We start from the raw sequence: 19,877 nt of genomic DNA, 5'->3' as shown, positions 1-19,877 counted from the left end.
ACCCAGGGAGTTTCTTTTTTCCTTTTTATTCGGTCCATTGAAATGCTCTCTAGAATGAGAATGTCCCCTCCCTCTAAATTATAAATACCACCTGTCTCTAACTAGCAATAGAATGCAACAGTCTGGCTATGGTAAAAATAAAAAATTCATCATGGAATTGATTATTAACAAGAACTTAAACCTTTAAAGACAGACATACAATGAGCTCTGAGGTTGTTAATCGCTAATATATGCTTCTGCTGTAGCCATCAGTCCACATTATTTCAACTTAATTAATGCTTAATAGTGGAATTCCTAGTGAAGAACAACACTACAGAGAAATATCCACCAATCAGAGTAAATAAAGCAGATCAAAAGAGCTCCACAATGACTGTCAACTTCCATGATGCATTCAGGTCAGTCTCTGTACACTATGAAAGTACTTATATATTTGTATATATCTGAATATTTTGCAATGCATATAAAATATAATTATTGTATGCTTAAAATGAACACATTTATATAAATAAATTTATATTTTATCATTTTTAATTCTTCATGGGATTGTAGTTCATTTCCTAAGGGACTACATTAAGTACAAGGCTCTTGTACTTTTGTCTAATTTCAAATCAAATTTGAAATTTGTTTGTAATCTTGTGATTCACATTGGAGCTGGTCAGTGTTGTTCATGGCTTAGAACTTTTATATGAAGTACATTTATGAAATCCCAATGGAAAGAATTTATGAAAAAATACTTCTGGAACCAAGACTGCTGAAAAAGTGGGCGGGTTCTGTTGTGCTCTATAGAGAGCAGCAAATCATGGGTAATTGCTGTGACGTGTCGTTAACAAAAGGCTATTGGCATTTTAAAATAATGGATGAGCCCTTCGTTATGTCCCTCCCCAATTTCCAGTTATAATAAGAAATATATCAACACAGGAATGACTCATCAAGCTGTGCTTGTGAATCCATTTCATTTCTGTTGGTGACAAGATCTTTAACATTGGTGCAGTGTCCTAAGAGCAGCTAGTATATCCTGAAAGAGCTTTTATCTATTGCTGTTCCTCTGTGCAGTGCATCATTCTTGGTGAGTAAATTGCAGGCTTCGATTGACAAATAAACGAGTTTCTAAGGCCAGGTCTAACAGCTTTTCCTATTGTTCACTTGGAGAGAGATGACCTTATAGGGAAGCGCCCATGGTGTACAACCCTCTTAACCCCCATGCAACCGCTCTCACATTGAATGAGATTGGCCCTACCCTTCAGTACGCTCTGTGCTTTGGGATTTCAATCATCCAGGATGGCATGCAACATTCTGCTGTAACTGGTAACTATCGCCTATCACTGTGGAGCCTTGTGGCAGATGCCCGGCAGGTGTTTGATGCCCCCAGGCTATCAGTAAGGACCCACAAATTGCTGACTTGAAATGAATGAGTGTAAAGGAGAGACTGGACATTTATCAATGATGGGGGGTGGGAAAGGTGCCCAGTTAACCTTGCCACACTTCCCTCAATGGCCAATAATGCAAGAAACCACAGATTTATAAAATTATTTTCTCAAATGGACACCCCCAAAGTTATGTAATGTTCACACTGTATGATTTCAGCTTCCATAAGTGCCCTTAAGTGGCATTTTTGAGATTGACCAAACAACCTTAAGGCCCCAATGGCTTGACAGTTCCCTGTCAATCGTTACAGGATCATTACTCTGTAATTACACGTGCCAAGGAAAGTGCAGTAATGTTTGACCCCTACACTCAACTTGACTATAAAGAGCAGAGCCATGAAAGAATTTATAATGCTGTGTTGTTGGGGGAAATGATGGAAGCATAACCTTTTCAAACAAAACTGTAGCGCATTCTGCAAACAAATATGCCTGCTCTTTCCTCAGCACGTCTTACCAGAGTAGTAATCTGATTGACGGAGAACTGTCAAGCCATTGTAGGCTTTCTGCGGAGGGTTGGGTGCAAGTTATTTTTCTCTTGTAAGTAGTTAACTAAGTACTAGTTAACTTCCTCTTGTAAGTAGGATTTGTGCATTTACTAGGGAAGGGTCTTGATGGTCAAGCCGTGTTTGTGTTTGTGTGTTTTAGTTTTTTTTAGTATCCCTCCACACGTGTTGTTTTTTAGATGCAGTGTCAAGTTCAAAATAGTCCAACTTTTAAAAACCTGTCTTAAGATGCCTGCATTCTGTTCCATTCCATTGTGCACTGCCAAGCTGTTGAATGCAAGAACACATGTTATGTAAATGTCCCTTAAGAACACCGCAAAAAAAAGCAAATTCTTGAGTGTCTTGTTTTCCTTTTAAAAATGTCTAAGCATGATATACCGATACAAATGTGTCAACCAGTAGTACCGAAGTAACTTTTCTATTGCGGTTATGCGATATGTCACCACATGGTAGAGAATGTGCTAGATTTATTTAATAACTTAATTATCTTCTAAATAGCTTTTATTTTATCTGTCAAAAAGACAGGACAGAATTGTGTAATTACCTTTCTGTATTTTGAAATTGTTTGGTTAAGAACTCATTTTGGTTAAAAATCTGCATCCTTCATTGTGTAGAACTAATCTTCTGCTAAGCTCTGGCCTCCTTTGTTACTGACAATTGAAAATTCAAAAAATATATTTTTTGCAGTAGAACTTATCTGATCGGGGTCAAGTGAACCTGACACAACTTAATTATACAGAGTATCCGTGAGACCAAATAATTGACTAGTCATTCAGGCAATACGCTTACTAGTCAGTTTTGAAAATATATACTTTTACATTTATGCTTTTGGCAGATCCTTTTTTTTTTATCCAAAGCGCCTTGCAGTGCATTCAAGTAATACCTTGAATCAGTTTTTGTGTTCCCTGAGAATTGAACCTATGATCTTGGCATTGCTAATGCCATGCTCTACCAGTTTGCACATCCCTAGCATATATTGCATCTCCCTCCCAATTTTTTATTGAATATTTTGTGATTCCCTGTGGGTGTTGTGCTGTGTCTTTGCTGGTTTTGTTCTGGGCATTTTATACTGTTCAAGGACTGATGAGGAGTCTGCGTGTGTAGGGCGGGCGGGTAGATAACGCCAACATCTGTGGAGTTTGTTGGTCCCGCTTTTACCTGTAGGCCAGATATGCCAGAAATAGCTCTTTGCAGTGGCTTTGTGTATATGCATACTGATAACCGCTGCTATGTTCTGGAAAGCATTGATGCACTTGTGAATTACACCATTGGGCCACTCTTACAACGAATAAATCAGCTCTCAGCTAGAGCAAAATATTGAATGGACGCATCATTCTCACCTCTGGTACTGATCTGCATTAGTCATTCTGTTAATTAAGTGTCTTGTTGAAATGCATCTCCTTCGATTTAAATAGGAATAGTTAACAGAATAATTCTCTCAAAAATGAAAATTTTGTAATCACACTCAAGTCATTCCATGTTATTCAATGTTCTGTCTTCCACGGAGCATAAATTTGAAGAATTCTTTCCATGCTCATTTCCATTCAATTGCAATAAAGGGGACTGAAACATTCAAGCTTCATAAGGAATGCAAAAGTACCATAAAAGTGGTCCATGCAACCCGTGCACTGTATTCTAAGTCTTTTAAAGCCATATGTTAGTATGATTTGTTTGCTATTTAGGGCAATTATCACAAAAAATTGTGACATCCACCCTAACTCTTTGGCGCATTTGTGAGAGTTTGAGAGAAGTAGAGATGTTTGATTTGTGAACGAATCATTCTTTTGAGATCTTTTCAATGAATTGGTTGTTCCAGCTCACAAAACTGGTCTGAATATGTTCATGAATCAAACTTGATCCAGTTCTCAAATTCAGCTCCCTGAATTGATCCAGTCCCAGTGAATAGCAGCTTACTGGATGTGAAGATAAGTGAATAACAACTTTAATTACAGTTTTTCATACACAAAGCTATCAAATGTCTTCAGAAGACTTGGAAAATACTGTAGCACTTTCATCCTTTCTGAAGCTTGAAAGCCTTAGTCTCCATTCATTGTAAGTGTATCAGGATTGGGCGACCTTTCAAAGAGCATTCGGCCAAGAGCTATCCTGTGGTGAAACACAGGCCATGGCTAAATGAGGCTAGCGTCCATCATTTACAACTGCTCTTGACCTGTTCTAGCCTGTTATAACACACACAGTATAACAGCTTGCTACATCATTAAGAAGATGTATTCAATTGCTCTCACTTCGCAATCCACAAAGAACAAAGGCATGAGAATATTGGTTTGTAAAAGAATCTTACGGCAGGTGAACCAACGTTGGAGTCTCTAGACTCTAGATAGGGTTTCTCAGTCCTGGGCCTGGTTGTAAGAAACCCCTTAAGCTAAGAAAATCCTTAGGGACAATACCCACCAGACAGCCTCATGATAATCCCCTGATCATCTATGGGTCAAATGTCTTATGTTACACAAAAAGATGTACTTGTTCGCTGAAGTTTTCCAATTGCTTTATTGTTACTTGTGAACAATGCCACGGGACCTTCTGGGAAGTGTGGTGCTTCATTGCATACATTTGTTCACTATTGGTTGATGGCTGAAAGATGCAGTTTGAGCTTCATTAAGTCTTTCTGAGAAAAGCTTTCACTGTCTCGTGTTGTGGCCTTGCCCCCTGTAGCTCTGCACAGTAATTCTCAGATAATAACAAAAGAATGGCCAGTTAATCTGCTGCAATGTTCATATTGCATATACAGGTGTGTTGATCACTGCCAAGGCCACGCAGCAGCCATTGTTGTCATGCCCTGCCCTTTTTCATGCTGCCACGATGAGCATACGGGCTGTGCAGATTCCTTGTACTTTTGCTGAATGACACACTATTTTTTTAACATGCAGAGATCAACAAAGAGCCCAATCACACATCTGAATTGTGAACACCTGAAGTGTGATTTTTACCACACTAAAATCATGTTAACACTTAAAATGCTTACATTGTGGAAATACTTTTGAAACGGTGTGTATTTTAACGTTTGTGGACTAGCCTCATTTACTTTCATTGTAGTTGCCTTACTGTAACCCAGATTTTTGCTGAAACGGGGGAAGAGTCAGTCATTTTTGTGGTTGATTGATTGAAATGATGTTGATTGAGCCTAAGTTGTATTGAACCTGGAAGTAGTTATGCCCAAGGTCCAAATGTAAGTAAAAATTGGCTTTGGCGAGTAAGTGGCCAGTTACTGGTCAGTTAGCTGGTAAATTTATTGGGAGCAGCAACATTTCATGGTTTAAGTCGAATTGTAAGAATGGTAGTCTGACCCTCACTGATTGACCATACAGGGCAAAACTTCTATTAAATTTGCAGTAATGACTCTCTTTTTTTTTTTTTTTTTTTGGGAGTGCAGTAATTCCACAAAATGTATATTGCATTTCCATAGTAATCATGATGATAATAATAATAACATTAGTAATAAGAAAGAAGAAAGGGCCACAACCTGATTAATGTAATGGCTAATTGTGTATTACTGTTCATTAATAGTTATTTCTCCTGAAGCTGAATTAGTAGACAATTATAAGTAGTTCTTCAGGAGGCATGACTGAATTCAATAATTATTGATTAGCTAATTGTTACTTAAAACAAGTATAAAATGCTATTACATACTGATTAGTTAACACATCTTCCTTAGTAGTTAATAGTAGTGACTTATGTGTTAATGAAGAATTACCTATTAGTTCTGCAGTAATTCCTTATTAGTTATGCATTAAGTAAGATACAGTATTCCAAAGTGATACCGCTATTTCTTAAAAAGTGGTGCTGATGTGTCAGTGATTGACTTGACCTTTTGAGGGCACAGTATCAAATTGGCTTAAGAGTGTTTCTTAATAAACTGTGCACTTATTAGCAACAACCTAATGTTCCCTTTATGGTTTGTCTTTATTTCTACAGTGGGTGACAAGGTACCTGCAGACATCCGCATCTGCGGTATCAAGTCTACCACACTGAGAGTGGACCAGTCCATCCTCACAGGTAACTGATTGGTTCATCTGTATGTGTGTGCTGAGTGTCATGGTTGTTGCTGTGGGGGTTTACCTTGCTTCTTGTACCACTGCAGGCGAGTCTGTCTCTATCATTAAGCACACTGATCCCGTGCCGGACCTCCGCGCCGTCAATCAAGACAAGAAGAACATGCTGTTCTCGGTGAGAACCTGTTTCCTGTCAAATTGGACCGCTCAACTTCACAGGGTTCCCACGGTCATGTAAAACATGGAAATATTAGAGAATTTGTAAAACTTGTGATTTACAGGCCTTGAAAAGTAATGGATATGAGCACAATTCCATAGAAAATTAAGTGTATTTTTTTTGTTTCTAGTTTTGCTGTAATCTAAATTATTTAATATATATTTGTTTAAAGGTGCACTTTGTATGTTTGTTTAGTGCTGACACCTAGCAGCGTATATGCATCATCATTCATAAACAAGGTCTTGTTACTGATGCAAGAAGGCATCCAAGGACAGGGGATTACTGAGATAAAGCGAGTAATTTATGACTAGAGCCTTCATTTCATGTGTTCATCAGTTTAAAATTTTTTCAAAAATACTATATAACGAGTACTATTTTTCTGTTTAAAAAATTAGCTATTAGCACAAAAACCTTCTAGGTGCACTTTTAAATACATTAATAATTACAGTAACGCTTCACAGTAAAAAAAAAAAAGATGCTGTTGTAAAAGATATTTTTTTTAAAAATGATATCAGCAAATATGAGAGGCAGTACCAACACAGCACTACTATGATGTGTATATATACATAAATACTTTATTTATAAATAATATATCGGTAACACTTTACAATAAGGTTTCATTCTTTAACATTAGTTGACGCATTAGGTATCATGAACTAAAAATTAAAACATATATATATATATATATATACATATATACTTTTTATTGATAAAACAAGAAAAATTTAAGGATGTAACAGATGTATCATAACCCTTTAAAAAAAAAAAAAAAGAGGCAAGCATATGATATTAAGTGGCTGGCAATTGTTTTCATCGATCACATGTAGGATCAAGATCGCTCCTGATTTTAGCCAATCTAGCCTTCGATCGATGGAGGCGATGTATAATTTTGAACTGAATAACCGTATTCCTAAGACTGAAAAAAACATATTTTAAAGCGTTTTAATAATCATAGTTAACGTTAGTTCATAAAAATACAATTGTTCTTTTGTTAGTTTATTATGCATTAATTAATGTTAACATATACAACTTTCATATTTAAAATTGTATTGCTATATGTTGAAATTAACACTAACCAAGATGAATAAATGCTGTATAAATATTGTTCATTGTTAGTTCATGGTAACTAATGTTGGCAACTAATGTTAACAATTGGAACCTTATTGTAAAATGTTACCAATAAATAATTTTTTCATGTTGCGGTAATGAGAATATTGAGGAGTAAATTGTTTGTAACTCATGTATATAATGTTACAATGTAAAAAATTCTTAATGGCCTTAAAAATAGGCTTCATTATCAATATGCAAAATATATTGTCTTAGTTGTTTGTTTTTTCACTAAAATGAAGACCAGGAGATTTCCTTGACAAGTTTCTTGAAAATCACCCAATCTTGAATTACTGTAAAAGTCATAACAATTCATTAAAAAAGTTAAAGAAGTGCGGAACCCTGACTTAAGTTTTGTTGTCCACTCATTTCATCTGCAGCTATTTTTTTTTTTTTCTCCTGTCCTAACATTTGAATGTGTCCATTTCAGGGAACGAATATTGCTGCAGGCAAAGCTGTGGGTGTGGTGGTAGCCACAGGTGTGAACACAGAGATTGGTAAGATCCGTGATGAGATGGCCGCCACTGAGCAGGAAAGGACCCCACTCCAGCAGAAGCTGGATGAGTTCGGTGAGCAGCTTTCTAAGGTCATCTCGCTCATCTGCATCGCTGTGTGGATCATCAACATCGGCCACTTCAACGACCCCGTCCACGGTGGCTCCTGGATCCGTGGCGCCGTCTACTACTTCAAGATCGCCGTTGCTTTGGCCGTGGCTGCAATCCCTGAGGGTCTTCCCGCCGTCATCACCACCTGCCTGGCTCTCGGCACCCGCCGCATGGCCAAGAAGAACGCCATTGTCCGCTCTCTGCCGTCTGTAGAGACCCTAGGTTGCACCTCTGTCATTTGCTCTGACAAAACCGGTACCCTCACAACCAACCAGATGTCCGTCTGCAGGGTGAGATTACAAGTCCAGCATTCAGGTTAATTAGACATTGATTTAACAGACATAGACCTCATGAAATCAAAACTGGAGTTTTGTGGCTTTTAGTCTGTTAAATAATAAGATTTTTGGTTGTAATTACAGCTTTCCCTTCTGATTGTGTCCTTCTGCATGTCTGCCTCCGCTTTAGCTCAGGGGATATTTTTATTCTCGGTCTTTTTTTGGTCTGTTGAAAAGCCTCTCAGAGAGTTCCTGTACAGCTCATGGATAAAGATATCTGTCATAGTGCTAAGCTGCTCTCACTGCAGAAATGCAGAAATGAACTCTGTGAAGGATGGCTATAATGTCTGAATTTTTTTCTTGCAATGTCAGCATACTTTAAATTGTTCTCCTCTTGCAGGCTTTCAAGCTCAGACAAGCAATATAGAGATATTTAAGGTTTTATGGCCGATACCATATTCTTGAAAATTCTGATATATTTTCAAATGTCCAATTGCCTTGATACCATTTTAAATATTTTTGTTTCTACTTTTTGACATTAGCATTAGACTAACAATTAAAAAACCTGTTTTTATAATATTATATTTGAATCATTTAACATTTTATACATGTTTTAATATAATATTTGAATAGTAACATATTATTATTATTATTATTATTATTATTATTAATAAGGCTTAAATTGCCATGTTTATAACAATCTGTATTACCATATTATTAAATATTCTGATATATTTTTAGGTGTCCAATTACCTTTTTATCTAATTTTTTTTTTTAAATGATACTTTTTGACATCAGCATTAATCTAAAAATACATTTAGTTTTTTATATTTATGTGTGTGTGTGTGTGTGTGTGTGTGTGTGTGTGTATTAAATATTTAAATATATATTATTAGTAATAAGAATCATAATGATAATTAAGCTTAAAGAAAATCATGAATATTGCTAAAAAAAATTACAATTGTCAAACGAATTGGTGCTTTATCTCTAAAGTAATGTTTCATCTTTCTTTCTCTTTTTTTCCCCCTGTGTGGAAACAGTCCCTCTCATTTAGCTGTTTTGCCAATTTCTGTATTTATTTAAACTGGAAAACATGCATGACAAAATCATGTCACACTGAGTCACCACAAACAGATAATATTCTTATGGTAATACTTGCTTGAAGTACCTACTGACAGTTAACTTTTCAACCAATTTCTTTTATACTGAATGAATTCTGACACATACAATGAAATGTGACCGGTGTAATTTCTGCACCTCTAGTGTCATGAAAACAGTACAGCAAAAATGCAATTAGTGACTATTGGTTGAGTCAGTGTTGCTGTGTCAGGGTGTTCAAACAAAGCAATGTTTTGATGGTGCCACAGTATTTATAGTTTTCTGAGAATTACAAATGGCTTACTTAAAGCTGTCTCTGCATATTTATTTGGGATAGGAGAAAGTATTTCAATATATACACTGGCAGCCAAAAGTTTGGAATGATGTACAGATTTTGCTGTTTCTCAAAGAAGTTGGTACTTTAATTCACCAAAGTGGCATTCAAATACAGACAACAGATAATTGGAAAAGAGCGTTATGGATCTTAACCCCATTGAGCTTTTGTGGGATCAGTTAGACTGTAAGATGTGTGAGAAGTGCCCGACAAGACAGCCACATCTGTGGCAAGTGCTACAGGAAGTGTGGGGTGAAATGTCACCTGAGTATCTGGACAAACTGACAGATACAATGCCAAGAATCTGCAATCTGTCATTGCTGCACATGGAGGATTTTTTGATGGGAACTCATTGAAGTAGTTTAAGAAGTTCTAAAAATTTTCTTCAAATTGTAATAGTAATTTTTCATGTTATTAATGTCCTGACTATACATTGTGGTCAGTTGAATGCCACTTTGGTGAATAAAAGTACCAATTTCTTTCCATAAGAGCAAAATCTGTACATTATTCTAAACATTTGGCCGCCAGTGTCACAAAAAAATGACACACATCACCTAAACTCCTTTTTAAGGTATGATTTCCAATTTTAGTAATCTAATCTTCTGTCTGTCATTCAGATGTTCATCATAGACAAGGCTGAGGGCGAGAGCTGCTCACTGACTGAGTTCACCATTTCTGGCTCCACTTACACTCCTGAAGGAGATGTGTGAGTATTCGGTCTCATACTAAATTGTAGTACTGCACCCAATACGATTTGTTTAAAGTAGTTTAAATAATGTATTTCTGGTTGGTTGCTCAGGTGCCTTGATAACCGTTTGGTGAAGTGCTCCAAGTATGATGGGCTGGTGGAGCTGGCAACCATCTGTGCCTTGTGCAATGATTCCTCCCTGGATTATAATGAGGTGTGTTTACTAGTGCCCTTCGTAGGGGTGGGTCATATGGGCAAAATTTCATATTAATGTGATCAAAAATGACATTATAATATACACGTTCTTATGGAAAAGTGAAAGAAGGCTATTGAAACAATGCCAAAGCAATGGAAGGAATATCACACATTAGAATACAGTATATGTATTTAAACTGTGATTAAAAATTGCAGATAAAGTGTCAGTTCCACAAATGTATACTTTGTAATTTCAGCTTTTCATATACTATTAAAAGTATTCATATTAATACTACAAAAGACCTGTGCCAAAAGCGGTGTATGTTTTTCATTTACATATTGTGATTATTCAGTCTAAAGGTGTTTATGAGAAGGTTGGAGAAGCCACAGAGACAGCTCTGACCTGCCTGGTTGAGAAAATGAATGTTTTTGACACTGATGTCAGGAGCCTGTCTAAGATTGAGAAAGCCAACGCCTGCAACGCAGTAAATATTTCTATAATTATAAAAAATAAAAAGATTCTGAAATTATTTATGTGTGATTAATGATTTGAGAACTTGTATTTGTAGGTGATCAAGCAACTGATGAAGAAAGAGTTCACCCTGGAGTTCTCCAGAGACAGGAAGTCTATGTCTGCATTCTGTTTGCACAGCAAGGCCAAGTCCACCTCTGCTAAGATGTTTGTCAAGGTGTGTCATGTCTCTCTAATTATTCACTAGATCAGTGATTCTCAACTGGTTTTATTTAAGAGCCCAGATTTTACATCAGTACCAGAATTTTATAGCAGACAAAAACAAACTTATCCTTAAATTGAAATACATTGAAATTATGTTATTATGAGTAGTGTAAAAATATTTTCAGTTCATTATGAAACTGAAAATAATAGTAATTATGAGAAACACTGATTTAGTATTTTTCCTTGAGGTGTGCACTACCAGTTGAGAATCGCTGTTCTTGAGTATGGAGGTTCCACACAAGGCCACGTCCACACTAATCTGTTTTCTTTTGAAAACGCATCGATTTCTCTGCATTTACACACATCATCCACACTGGAATAGTATTTTTCTCCACTGAAAACAGACTTGTGAAAACGCTTTCCATAACTGCATACTTGGGAATATGAAAACATAAATGGATAAGTGTGGACATGGCCTCAGAGTATAGACTAGTTAGCTTTCGAATAAAGACATTTGCCTTTTAACTGGACATTGATGTGTTATATACTGAGTTAGCGTGCTGGCCATGTTTTGTTCACACTACTAAACTAGAGTGCCTTTTCCAGGGAGCTCCAGAGGGAGTGATCGAGAGGTGCACGTACGTGCGTGTGGGCGGGTCTAGGGTACCTGTGACTCCGGGCATTAAGGAAAAGATCATGTCTGTGATCAGAGAGTATGGCACTGGCCGGGATACCCTTCGCTGTCTGGCACTGGCCACCCGTGATAACCCGCTGAAGAAAGAGGAGATGGTTCTGTCAGACACTGCCCGCTTTGCAGAGTATGAGGTGACTATGGGTTACTGTGTCCTCTACATAATCTTACTATCTAATAAAGTATATATCCATATGGCTATCGAGCTGTTTTTTGAAGGCTTTTCTATCTAATCTGGATAAGTATCTATCCATCAACATGGATGTGTATCCACAGTCATGGAAACTGAAAATATAATTAACATTTTAATAGCATTCAAAGTTTTCCAGGCTTGGAAAAGTCATTAATAAATGAATAAAATTTCTATTGAGGATATGGATATATATATACCCCCCTCACATTTTTGTAAATATTTGATTATATCTTTTCATGTGACAACACTGAAGAAATGACACTTTGCTACAATGTAAAGTAGTGAGTTGTCCCCTCAAAATAACTCTACACATAGCCATTAATGTCTAAACTGCTGGCAACAAAAGTGAGTACACCCCTAAGTGAAAATGTCCAAATTGGGCCCAATTAGCCATTTTCCCTCCCCGGTGTCATGTGACTCGTTAGTGTTACAAAGTCTCAGGTGTGTTAAATTTGGTGTCATCGCTCTCACACTCCCTCATACTGGTCACTGGAAGTTCAATATGGCACCTCATGGCAAAGAACTCTCTGAGGATCTGAAAAAAATTGTTGCTCTACATAAAGTTGGCCTAGGCTATAAGAAGATTGCCCTGACCCTGACACTGAGCTGCAGCACTGTGGCCAAGACCATACAGCGGTTTAACAGGACAGGTTCCACTCAGAACAGGCCTCGCCATGGTCGACCAAAGAAGTTGAGTGCACGTGCTCCGCGTCATATCCAGAGGTTGTCAATAGGAAATAGATTTATGAGTGCTGCCAGCATTGCTGCAGAGGTTAAAGGGGTGGGGGTCAGCCTGTCAGTGCTCCGACCATACGCCGCACACTGCATCAAATCGGTCTGCATGGCTGTCCTCCCAGCAGGATGCCTCTTCTAAAGATGATGCACAAGAAAGCCCGCAAACAGTTTTGCTGAAGACAAGCAGACTAAGGACATGGATTACTGGAACCATGTCCTGTGGTCTGATGAGACCACATGAGATTTGATGTGTCTGATGAGATGTGTCTGATGAAATATTTTTGTAATTTTTTTTTAAATGAATTTCACCTGTTAATGGTTTTAATGTTGTGTATGATCAGTGTGTGTATATATAGCTATCTAATAAGATATCTAGTTGTCTATATAACTGTCTTAAAAAGAGTAGCTAATTAGTATCTGCCTATCTGAGGTGAAAACCATAAAGAAACAGATACAATGAGGATTTCACAATTTTCCACTTATGTTAGTAATTTCAAGAAATTGTAGTTGTTCTAAATATCTTTTTCTCCTCATGTGCCAGTCCGACCTGACCTTTGTGGGCTGCGTGGGCATGTTGGACCCTCCTCGTACTGAGGTGGCCGCCTCCATCAAGCTCTGCCGTCATGCTGGCATCCGTGTCATCATGATCACCGGTGACAACAAGGGCACAGCCGTTGCCATCTGCAGACGCATCGGCATCTTCTCGGAAGACGATGACGTCAGTCGCATGGCCTTTACAGGCCGCGAATTTGATGACCTTTCACCTCACGCCCAACGCAAGGCTGTCATGGAAGCCCGCTGCTTTGCACGTGTGGAGCCTTCACACAAGTCTAAGATTGTGGAGATCCTGCAGGGCTTTGATGAGATCACTGCCATGGTAAGTGACCTTACTGCAGTTCCTCCCCAGTGTTACATTTTCAATGCAGAAACAAGAGTTGAGAAAGCTTAAGAAATAGTCCACCTGAATTATTTACTGACCCTCATGTCACTTCAAACCTGAATGACTTTCTTTCTTCCAAGGAACACAAAAGGAAAAAGAATATAAAATATTCACCTTCTCATTTTGTCATGTAATGAAAGTGAACAGGGACTTTGGTTTGTTAACCCTTTAAGTCAAGTGTTTGGAATAATTTGAAAGAAAAAAAATATATATATATATATGTATATATGCTTTTGCGAGAAAGCGGGTTATTGTAAGAAAGCAGTGTTCCGGTTTACATGCACTGTATAAGCAGTGTACTCTTTACTCCCGTAGTCAGTAAATCATATATATATCATTTGAGCATCACTGAGTCCGTCATGTACTTGGTGCCATCTCCTGGTGGCCATTTGTAATTGGTAAACGATCCTCTCTGCCCATATTTGGATGATTCCACCTCTGGTTGCAGCATTCTGAATCCTAATACAATTGGTTTAGCATTCCATGATGTTGGACCACATACTACATAATTTCTGATTAAGTATTATCCAGGAAAGCCTACTGTGCCTGTTATTCACTTTGAGAGTGTTGTTAGGGATAAAAGTTTATCTGGAACTGCTGTCCAGCAACGAAACAGGAGGACAATTGCGTTTCAGTCCGTACATGTGCCAGCAATATTTTTTATGCGCTGTAAGGGGATTTAAGTGATTTTTTTTTAATTTTTTTTTTTACATGTCAAATGTAAAAGCTATTATACTTAGCTATTACTCGCTACATTTTTGTCTGTGAGTAAAAAAAATAGACTGGTTGTATTCTAGTCTTTGAGTGTTTTCCAATGACATATGATACATGGCTTTTTGATCAGTGTGATGTTTTTACCAATTACGATTTTGGTCATAATGTGTACATGCATTGTAAAGTACTACATCTAAGCTTTAAAACAATACCTATTTTGTGTTGGTCAAGACTGTAATTATAAATATTTTAATAATAATTTTAATTGGCCCATTCAAGTTTATTGGGTTAAGCTCCAAAAAGAGCACAAAAAAACCCAGCATAAAACTACAGTAAAAGTAATTTATATGATTGGTGCACTGTGTTTCAAGTCTTCTGAAGTGTTACAATCACTTTGTGATGGTCAGACCAAAATTTTGCTAATATAAAATCATTGATCAATGCCAAATAGGAGTGGAAAATTAAAATATACCGACCACGGTGCAGGTTTTATTACCTCTATCGTCATTGATTATGCTATTTGAACTGACCGGTTCTGTCTCCGCAGACAGGAGATGGTGTGAACGATGCCCCTGCCTTAAAGAAGGCAGAGATTGGCATCGCCATGGGCTCTGGCACTGCTGTGGCCAAGTCAGCCTCGGAAATGGTCCTCGCTGATGACAACTTTGCCTCTATTGTGGCCGCTGTGGAAGAAGGCAGAGCGATCTACAACAACATGAAGCAGTTCATCCGCTACCTCATCTCCTCCAACGTGGGAGAGGTCGTCTGGTTAGTCTGTCATTAGTTTGTCTCTGCACGTCATTTGGTCTGCACCCGAGGGGGTGAATTTACTAAACAACTGCAGAAAAAACAGTTGATTATAAATCACCCACAATATAGTCTTAACCAGCCTACAAAAGAGCACTGAAGTAGCACATCAGTACATTTTTATTAAGTTGTTGTTATTAATTTCAATGCAAACCATCTCATTTTTGGAAATTATACTGATAGTTTCTGCCATATTCACATATTTTTGCACTATTTGCCTGGCACATTAATGTTTATCTATTTCTCCATAAAGCTTTTGAAATGTTTTATTGTGATAAACATTATTCAAATGATCTTACGTTGGCAATTGCCTGGTGGTTAACTCAATTTTATTTGAGGTTTGTTTACATTTTCAATTGATCATGGCAGCAGTTACTCTTTATAATGGATAAAAGTTTTAATTAGACGTACTGTATATCCTGACACGCAGTGTAATCGAGCCTATATTCTGCATTTAAAAACTTCTAGCTCGGTTCAGAGCATTATTGTGCTAAAATAAGCTAGATGCAGTGCAATGCATAGAACAGAATGCAGGTTTCGCAAGATGCGTTTTTTAAAAGTGGAAATTCTCTTCAACTTGACACTCCACTTTGGTGCAGGACACTGAAAAAAACAGCGATGATTGGCGCCATGTCAAAAACGTTCATGTTTATGTAGAAAATCAATTGAAACAAAGCAAGGGGGTCGCAAAAACGTGTGAATGGCCCCTTACAGTGGTGGGGCGAAACTGTACAGTCCCAGCAAAGAATGCTTGCCCTCAATGGATGTAGGTAATTTTTGGTGAATTCCCCTTGACTCTTACTTTAGGTTTGTTGTATCTGTTGCTGATATGAATGATTTGTCCTCTCAGTATCTTCCTTACTGCTGCGTTGGGTTTTCCTGAGGCCCTGATCCCCGTCCAGCTACTCTGGGTGAATCTGGTGACTGATGGTCTGCCTGCCACTGCTCTGGGCTTCAACCCCCCTGACCTGGACATCATGAACAAACCCCCTCGTAGTGCCAAAGAGCCCCTCATCTCTGGCTGGCTTTTCTTCAGATACCTTATCATTGGCTGTGAGTCACAAACATTACAAATGATTCCTAGTGGGTTTTGTTTGCTAATTGTTCAAATGATCAATCTAGCTGTCCAATAAAGTAGAGCTAGATAGATACATTATTAGATAGCTATTTGGATAAAGTATCTATCTACTTGCATAACTAGCTTTATAGCTATACATCCAGCAAAGTATCTTGCTGTCTATCTAGTCGTCTTGTGATCTAGCTGTCTTTGTAAAGTATCTAGTTGCCTAAAAAAGTATTTATATCCATCTAGCTATCTAAAAGTATCTAGATAAGTATATCTACAGTACCTATCTCATAAAATATTTATTTGTCTAGTCTAGATTAAAATCGAATTACTTTTGTGTGCGGTCTAACTAGTATCCTCTTGGGTTTCACACAAGGGCAGTTTGTTCTCAACGTATCATTTAGATGTTTTTAAGCCTTTGTTAACATATAACAAAGAGCTTACCCTAGTTCATGTCCATGATATCTGGGCTGTTATCTCTTGTCTTGTTGTGTTTCACAGGCTATGTTGGGGCTGCGACTGTAGGAGCTGCAGGTTGGTGGTTTATTGCTGCTGACGATGGTCCAATGATCACTCTTTACCAGCTGGTATGTTTAAATAAAAGATGTGTGGGTAGTGTAGCTAACTCTATAGCTTTAGGTGCATCAGACTGTTACCAGAAAGTACAAAATATTCTCAATTCTTCACACCAAAAATAAATGTACAAATAATTTCAGTTCTGTTCTTTGTGCTAAGTCTATTTTTATTTTATTCATTTTTTTTTTTGTGGTCTGAACGGCCCCTAACTCTCCATTTTCTTTCTCTCTCGATGTCAGAGTCATTTCCTGCAGTGTTCTTCTGATAATCCAGACTTCCAGGACTTGGATTGCCATGTGTTTGAGTCTCCCTACCCCATGACCATGGCCCTGTCTGTGCTGGTGACCATTGAGATGTGTAATGCCCTTAACAGGTCAGTCCTCAGAACCCATTCTTAGATCACAGGCTTGTGACAAGATTAAAAAGAATGAGCCTCCTTTTCTTGTGTCTTTTCTGCAGTCTATCAGAGAACCAGTCTTTGCTGCGCATGCCTCCCTGGGAGAACATCTGGCTACTGGGAGCCATCTGCCTCTCCATGTCTCTGCATTTCCTCATTCTCTATGTGGAGCCACTGCCGGTACGACACCAATCCAGATTGATCTTGTTGCTAAAAGTCTGATGGACTCTAAGTCGCAGATCACTAAGTGATCAATGTAGCTGAAAAAACCTAGGGTTGAGAGGGTTGCTTTTAAAATGTATTCCACTACTGATTTTTTACTCTCCTGTTCTGCCTATAAACAAGATAATAACAAGTGAACATCTGCCAGTACATTAATACAAAATACACTTATATTAAAAATACATTATCTGAAAAAGCCTAAATATCTTATGCAATGTTGCTTCTAAAACATGATCAAGTAAATTTGGAAAACAAGCACTGCTGTCTAGACGTAATTGTGCAAAATCAGATTTTCTTTTTTTTTTTCGGTCCATCTTCCATTGTTCCATTCTTAACTACAAAAAACACTACAGTTTTAAATTTAAGACAATGACAACGGATGGACTGCTGATTTTTTTTAAAAATGTATTTACACCCTGAGGTGGCAGCGTGGTCTGCAGTCTTTACAGGCTGTGATGCAGAAACACGGACGGAGTCACTGAATCTAGTCATTAAAATGGCATAATAAAATATTCCGCTATAAAATGCAGAATGTCACGGAATTTGGCATACTGTATTTGGGAAAAAAATTGAATGTTTAAATGCACAAATATTTAAATAAGTATTTGTGATATCTCCTAGTGTGATTATTAAACCAAAAAAGCTGTGATTTAATTGAATGAATATAAAATCTGCATGTGCTCTGCGCTTCCAAAGGAATGTGTGAAGTCGGCCGCTCATACTCTCAAAACACTGCATCATGAGCATCACACGCTGAGTGTGTGTTGTAGATGACAGAGAGCAGAGCACTGTGCAGCGTACAGCTCACACACACCATATATTTATTTAATTAAATCACATAATAACACTGGGCCATAAAGCTAACTGCATCTGCAGGTGAGAATCTACCATCAAAAACACACAGAATTGCCAAAATAAACACTATTTAAAAAGATGTGTGAAATGTTGGGGAAAAAGACAACCATATATTACTGTAAAGTTTACTGTAAATATAATAATAATAATGTATTAAAGCAATTACTCATTTGTAATGTTCTGTTGTGCAGCACAAAAATATATTCAAAGTCTCGGATTTGGGTGCTGTGAGGATTTTGTATAAAAGTACTTCATTTGATAAAAAATAATCATTAGATTTTCTATTTATGTATTTGATTGGACACCATTTGAATAATTATAGTAAATAAAACCGTTATATACAGAATTCTGAAAAAAATGACCATCCAATAACAACAATATACTTCAAGACCTCTGACATATTAAATATCCTGTAAAAACTGTGCCTTGAAATGAGTGGAAACCCTGTTACAGTTCTAAGTACTTGACAGGTGTTTTAAACTAGATTAAAAAAAGTTATAACCTTGGACAACCTTATTTGTCAACGACCCTTGCTGCAAATGACCTGAATAGTAAATCCAGTTTAATAGCAGCAATTTGACATGTTTATCATATCACGGTACAAAATTAGAATGTTTTCCAAAATCCACAATATGATTTAGGTCCACTGATTTTGTGTTTTCGCCTTCCATTCCTTGGTTTCTTTTCCCTCCATCCTTCTCGTTCTTCAGGTCATCTTCCAGATCACTCCTCTGAATGTGACTCAGTGGCTGATGGTGCTAAAGATCTCACTGCCTGTTATCCTCCTGGACGAGCTGCTCAAATTCGTCGCAAGGAACTACCTGGAGCCCGGTAAAGATCTGGACCTGGAGTCCCACAAGAGGGGCTGGTCCCCCTCTGCATGCACTGAGGGCATCTCCTGGCCCTTTGTAGCTCTGATACTCCCCATAGTGTTGTGGCTGTATGGCACAGACTCTAACATCACCAACCTGTTCTGGTCCTCTTCACTGATCTGAGACCTGCCGTCAAGCTAACATGTGACTCCAAATAACAAGAAACAACAATTAACCATGATCACGTTTGCACATGCATCCAATCCTTGTTTGAATTTTTATATATAATGTTTATCTACAAATATGGCATACTGCTGTCAGTTCGTTTTTTTTTTTTTAATCATAACGTTTTAATTTTTATTTTTTTTATTAAAAGGTATATATTTTCTCAGGTTCCCTTTTGGCCTTTTTTCAGATGTTTAAAAAGTATAAAGTAATGAGATGCAATACTGTTTCTTTGATTGCTTTGGAATTCGTTTTGTTTTTGCTCAAAGACCTTTTGAATCTGCTGGGCCAAAAAAGAATGAATGAGATGTTTTTCACTGTAATGTGTATCTTGATTTTCTTTCCTCGCTTGAAACAAAATAATTTCCCCTCTGCATTAAGTAGATTTCAGCTACCTCAGTTTCACTGTTTGTATCTTAGGTCCCATTTCCTGATTTTAGTTTTAGTTTTTGCTTGATAGAAAATGACTAGCCTAATGCACAAGTTCCCTTATGAAAACTAGTACTTTTTTT

At 37.5% G+C, this 19,877-nt stretch overlaps 1 protein-coding gene across 3 annotated transcripts in view; it reads left to right on the top strand.

The window, feature by feature from the left end:
• atp2a2a (ATPase sarcoplasmic/endoplasmic reticulum Ca2+ transporting 2a) overlaps nt 1-19,877 on the top strand; it is a 38,406-nt gene that overhangs the window by 15,791 nt on the left and 2,738 nt on the right. For all 3 annotated transcript variants that reach the window (XM_052094062.1, XM_052094061.1, XM_052094063.1), the window contains 15 exons: nt 5,861-5,941; nt 6,027-6,112; nt 7,692-8,156; nt 10,191-10,279; nt 10,373-10,475; nt 10,810-10,941; nt 11,026-11,145; nt 11,739-11,957; nt 13,293-13,628; nt 14,953-15,173; nt 16,063-16,265; nt 16,780-16,865; nt 17,094-17,227; nt 17,314-17,431; nt 19,039-19,159. In XM_052094062.1, the coding sequence (XP_051950022.1) occupies nt 5,861-5,941; nt 6,027-6,112; nt 7,692-8,156; nt 10,191-10,279; nt 10,373-10,475; nt 10,810-10,941; nt 11,026-11,145; nt 11,739-11,957; nt 13,293-13,628; nt 14,953-15,173; nt 16,063-16,265; nt 16,780-16,865; nt 17,094-17,227; nt 17,314-17,431; nt 19,039-19,159 (2,514 nt within the window). The remainder of the gene's footprint in view (nt 1-5,860; nt 5,942-6,026; nt 6,113-7,691; nt 8,157-10,190; nt 10,280-10,372; nt 10,476-10,809; nt 10,942-11,025; nt 11,146-11,738; nt 11,958-13,292; nt 13,629-14,952; nt 15,174-16,062; nt 16,266-16,779; nt 16,866-17,093; nt 17,228-17,313; nt 17,432-19,038; nt 19,160-19,877) is intronic.

The sequence above is a fragment of the Xyrauchen texanus genome, chromosome 27 (assembly GCF_025860055.1).
Source record: "Xyrauchen texanus isolate HMW12.3.18 chromosome 27, RBS_HiC_50CHRs, whole genome shotgun sequence".
In the NCBI taxonomy this organism is placed as follows: domain Eukaryota; kingdom Metazoa; phylum Chordata; class Actinopteri; order Cypriniformes; family Catostomidae; genus Xyrauchen; species Xyrauchen texanus.
This window is presented reverse-complemented; position numbering and strand designations above follow the sequence as displayed.